The 5000-nt window shown below is 47.5% G+C and overlaps 1 protein-coding gene across 3 annotated transcripts in view; it reads right to left on the bottom strand.

The window, feature by feature from the left end:
• The window catches only part of LOC307270932 (RNA-binding protein 39-like), an 8085-nt gene extending 4006 nt beyond the window's left edge, over positions 1-4079 (bottom strand). Inside the window, exons 1-3 of one of the 3 annotated variants that reach the window (XM_080054822.1) lie at positions 3795-4079; positions 1277-1404; positions 69-156 (exon numbers count right to left, since the gene is read on the bottom strand). In XM_080054822.1, coding sequence (XP_079910948.1) covers positions 69-156; positions 1277-1404; positions 3795-3891 — 313 coding nt within the window. In that variant the 5' untranslated portion in view covers positions 3892-4079. Of the gene's footprint in view, positions 1-68; positions 166-1276; positions 1405-3324; positions 3592-3794 lie in introns of those variants that run through there. The other 2 variants (XM_080054821.1, XM_080054823.1) reach the window with 2 other exon arrangements.
• Between the last annotated feature and the right edge of the window lie 921 nt (positions 4080-5000).

The raw sequence follows: 5000 nt of genomic DNA, 5'->3' as shown, positions 1-5000 counted from the left end.
GACAGACAGACAGACAGACGGAGAGAGAGAGAGAGAGAGAGAGAGCGAGAGGGGTGAGTGGTGTGTACCTGACACAGCAGCCATGGCTCCAATAGCAATCGCTCCACTCATCTGGTTCATCTGAGTCATCTGATTCATCTGATTCATCTGAGTCATCTGGTTCATCTGAGCAGATAATACAGTAGATGAGATAATAGATTATATATTATACATGAGGACATGAAACCACATTAACCCATTGATATGCTGCGTGACGGAGCATTGTTGTTTTCATTCTGCAGCACAGAATGCAATGTCATTGGTTCACATACACATGAGGTGTTGTTGTTGTTTTTTTTAAGTTTTTTTTTTGTTGCATTTTTATGCTTTATTGATAGTGTAGAGACAGAGGTGAAATGGGGCAGAGAGGGGAGTGACATGCAGAGAACGACCGCGGGCTGGAATCGAACCCGGGTCTGCTGCTGGCCGAGGCCCATGGGGGGGACGCCCTACCAACTGAGCTAAGGGCCCATGGGGGGGACGCCCTACCAACTGAGCTAAGGGCCCATGGGGGGGACGCCCTACCAACTGAGCTAAGGGCCCATGGGGGGGGGACGCCCTACCAACTGAGATAAGGGCCCATGGGGGGGGACGCCCTACCAACTGAGCTAAGGGCCCATGGGGGGGGGGGGACGCCCTACCAACTGAGCTAAGGGCCCATGGGGGGGGACGCCCTACCAACTGAGCTAAGGGCCCATGGGGGGGGACGCCCTACCAACTGAGCTAAGGGCCCATGGGGGGGGACGCCCTACCAACTGAGCTAAGGGCGCCCCCATGAGGTGGGTTTTGTTGATTTTTTAAGACCACGTGACCCAAATGTTGTGTGGTTTGCCGAAAATCACGTCAATAAAAAAAAAAAAAAAAAAAAAAAGCCTGCTGTGTATTCACGTGATCGGTGATAGTGTATTACAGAACAGTTGGTGGCGTTCGGAGCGCAGAATCTAGACCTACTGTAGGCTACTGACGAACATCACAACACATTACTTAGGCGATAGTTTAGTTTAGTTTCATCTCCATGTTAAACAGCTGAGACAGAGAGTCAGTCTAAATCCAGTGATAACTGAACTAAGTTATAAAGTAAAGCTTTCTCTTCCTCCCGCTATCGGTGCAGTGTGAAACCAAAACACTGTCTCTAGCTCCGAACTAGCTCCCATTTTGCGGCGGTTTGAAAGGGGTATGAGACCCCCCCACACACACAGACACACACACACACACACACAGACACACACACACACACCTGGTTCATCTGGTTCATCTGACTCATCTGAGTGATTTGGCTCATCTGGCTCATGGCTCCAGACATCTGCATGGCGCCGCTCATCTGCAGGGCCTGCTGGGCGGCAGGGGGCATCTGCAGCCCCGTGCCTAAAACACACACACACACACACACACACACACACACACACACACACACACACACACACACACACACACACACACACACACACACACACACACACACACACATTATGGTGGAGAAATGAACATTCAATGCACGAGCAACAGATCTGGTTGACATTCCGGCTGTCAGCATGCCAATTGCACGCTCCCTCAATGCTTGTGGCATCTGTGGCATTTTGCTGAGACAAAAATGCACATTTCAGGGTGGCCTTTTATTGTGGACAGTCTAAGGTACACCTGTGCACTAATCATGATGTCAGATCAGCATCTTGATGTGGCACACCTGTGAGGTGGGATGGATTATCTCAGCAAAGCAGAAGTGCTCACTATCACACATTTAGACAGATTTGTGAACAATGTTTGAGAGAAATGGTACAATTGTGTATCTGGAATGAATTTTAGATCTTTAAGTCCATCTCATGAAAAATGGGAGCAAAAACAAAAGTGTTGCGTTTATATTTTTGTTGAGTGTATATATATAAATATTTTTTTTATATTAACATCATATTAAGCAAATGTAAGTTATCATACAATAAAAGCAATACAATGTTTTGGTCTAGATAGTTAATAGTTTAATAATTTAATCAGATCATATGGGAGGTAATCCGAGGTTAACTGATCACGTCACGTTCACATCCATTGAGTTTATTTAAAAACAATTGGAAATGGGGCTGCCTCAGTTGCCCATGCACTGTGTATAGTCTATAGCCTATTTCAGCCTCGTCTGTGGAAAAAAAGATAGCTGGACAACAGAGTTCTTCTGCTTCGTTCCTCTCACTGCATTTAAATGCATTCACTATATTACAGAGAAATATGTCCCGTAAAAGAAAAAGAGCTCCAAGCCCAACCCAGAGGACCCTCCATAATATTTTATTTTAAATGAATATTTTTATGGAAAATCCATGTGTCCTTCTTCAATAGCTTCCAATTCAACTGACCCAGTGTCTCCAAATTATTTGTTCACACATCATTCCTTATATTTAGCCTCTTAACTTCCCTCTCAAAGTGCACCAGATTCATAGCCTGGCATTCCCAGACCTGCCACTAGGCGCTGGCAAATTAAATTTGCTGCGCGTGTTGGTCTGGACACGCTCCGTTGAAGCTTTATCAAGAAGACCAGAAATCTGGGCTCACGTTTCAATTGGTTCTATCTAATATGGGCGCGCCAGAGCCCCTTATATGGTACTCTGGGGAGGACGTAACCGGATGACGACAGTGACGTGCATGCGACGTCAAAGCCGCGATAGTAAACATCAAAGATGGCTGCGGATATGTTGTGTGAGTTTGAGACTGCTTTGGCCTCGACCCTTAACGATTTGGAAGACGGCACTCAAATCTTTCATTAGCAAGAAAGTGGAATGTTCTATTTTGCCGACCGACAACGGCAAACGTTTAATTTAACAGTTAACAGCTGTTCGCTAAACGAACGGGGCTTACGTCGCCTTGTGCATCGCTCTGATTGGTTGTAGTGCTATCCAACTGCGTGCAGTGGCATTTGAATTGCACGAGTAGGAGCCACCCCTTGAGTTGGAAATGACTATTGATCGTCGCCAGACCCTCTATCGTTCAAGATATCAGGGTCTGGATTTCCAGGCTACCAGATTCATGCATTTCACTTTAAAAAGGTAAAAAAAAATCTCCCGGGGGGGCATACCCCCGGACCCCCCTAGGAGGGTCAGGAGCTCTGCTGGATACTAATTTCACCCAGCTGGACATTGGAGGCACTAGTGGAAAAAAAACTGGGTGTGTGAATGACATTTAACAATAGTGAATAATTTCGGCAAGTCTTTCTGCCTATCTCTCTCACTCCATTGCACAGTCACTCAGTCACCAGGGTTAGGTGAATGGTTATAGCATGTAGCTTGGTTATAGCATGTAGCTTACCCTCTGCTAGCCTAGCCATTAGCTGCAGCCTGCCGGTCGTCCCCAGGGTTAGGGGTTATAGCATGTAGCTTGGTTATAGCATGTAGCTTACCCTCTGCTAGCCTAGCCATTAGCTGCAGTCTGCCGGTCGTCCCCAGGGTTAGGTGAATGGTTATAGCATGTAGCTTGGTTATAGCATGTAGCTTACCCTCTGCTAGCCTAGCCATTAGCTGCAGCCTGCCGGTCGTCCCCAGGGTTAGGGGTTATAGCATGTAGCTTGGTTATAGCATGTAGCTTACCCTCTGCTAGCCTAGCCATTAGCTGCAGTCTGCCGGTCGTCCCCAGGGTTAGGTGAATGGTTATAGCATGTAGCTTGGTTATAGCATGTAGCTTACCCTCTGCTAGCCTAGCCATTAGCTGCAGCCTGCCGGTAGTCCCCAGGGTTAGGTGAATGGTTATAGCATGTAGCTTGGTTATAGCATGTAGCTTACCCTCTGCTAGCCTAGCCATTAGCTGCAGCCTGCCGGTCGTCCCCAGGTCGATGCCTGATCGCTCCAGCTCGTCAGAGTCGAGGAAGGAGGAAGCCATGGAGCCGTCACTGCGCTCCGTCACATTCCCAACCTGAGAGAGAGAGAGACAGGTTAACAGACAGGCATGGAGAGGGAGAGACAGACAGAGAGAGACAGACAGGTTAATACAGAGAGACAGAGAGAGAGACAGAGCATCACTTTACATTACAGGGCTGAGAGAGAGAGAGACATAGGGTTAATACAGAGAGAGAGACAGGTTAATACAGAGAGAGAGAGACAGGTAGTGAGACAGACAGGTTAATACAGAGGGAGAGACGGAGAGACAGAGAGAGAGACAGGTTAATACAGAGAGAGAGAGAGAAAGCACGGGAGAGAGGGAGAGAGAGAGAGAGAGGGAGAGGGTTAGGGTTATGGAGGAAGCCATGGAGCCGTCACTCGCTCCGCTCCGTCACATTCCCAACCTGAGAGAGAGAGAGGTTAATACAGACAGACAGGTTAATACAGAGAGAGAGACAGGTTAATACAGACAGACAGGTTAATACAGAGAGAGAGACAGGTTAATACAGACAGACAGAGAGAGAGAGAGAGAGAGAGAGAGAGACAGACAGACAGACAGACAGACAGACAGAGAGAGAGAGAGAGAGAGAGAGAGAGAGAGAGAGAGAGAGACAGACAGACAGAGAGAGAGAGAGAGAGAGAGAGAGAGAGAGAGAGAGAGAGAGAGAGAGAGAGAGACAGACAGACAGACAGACAGACAGACAGAGAGAGAGAGAGAGAGAGAGAGAGAGAGAGAGAGAGACAGACAGACAGAGAGAGAGAGAGAGAGAGACAGACAGAGAGAGAGAGAGAGACAGACAGGTTAATACAGAGAGACAGGTTAATACAGAGAGAGAGAGAGAGACAGGTTAATACAGAGAGACAGAGAGAGAGGGTTAGGGTTATGGAGGAAGCCATGGAGCCGTCACTCCGCTCCGTCACATTCCCAACCTGAGAGAGAGACAGGTAGTGAGACAGACAGGTTAATACAGAGAGAGAGACAGGTAGTGAGACAGACAGACAGGTTAATACAGAGAGAGAGACAGACAGGTTAATACAGAGAGACAGGTTAATACAGAGAGACAGGTTAATACAGAGAGAGAGAGAGAGACAGGTTAATACAGAGAGACA

The sequence above is a fragment of the Ammodytes marinus genome (genome assembly GCF_949987685.1).
Source record: "Ammodytes marinus genome assembly, contig: scaffold_219, whole genome shotgun sequence".
Lineage (NCBI taxonomy): Eukaryota > Metazoa > Chordata > Actinopteri > Uranoscopiformes > Ammodytidae > Ammodytes > Ammodytes marinus.
This window is presented reverse-complemented; position numbering and strand designations above follow the sequence as displayed.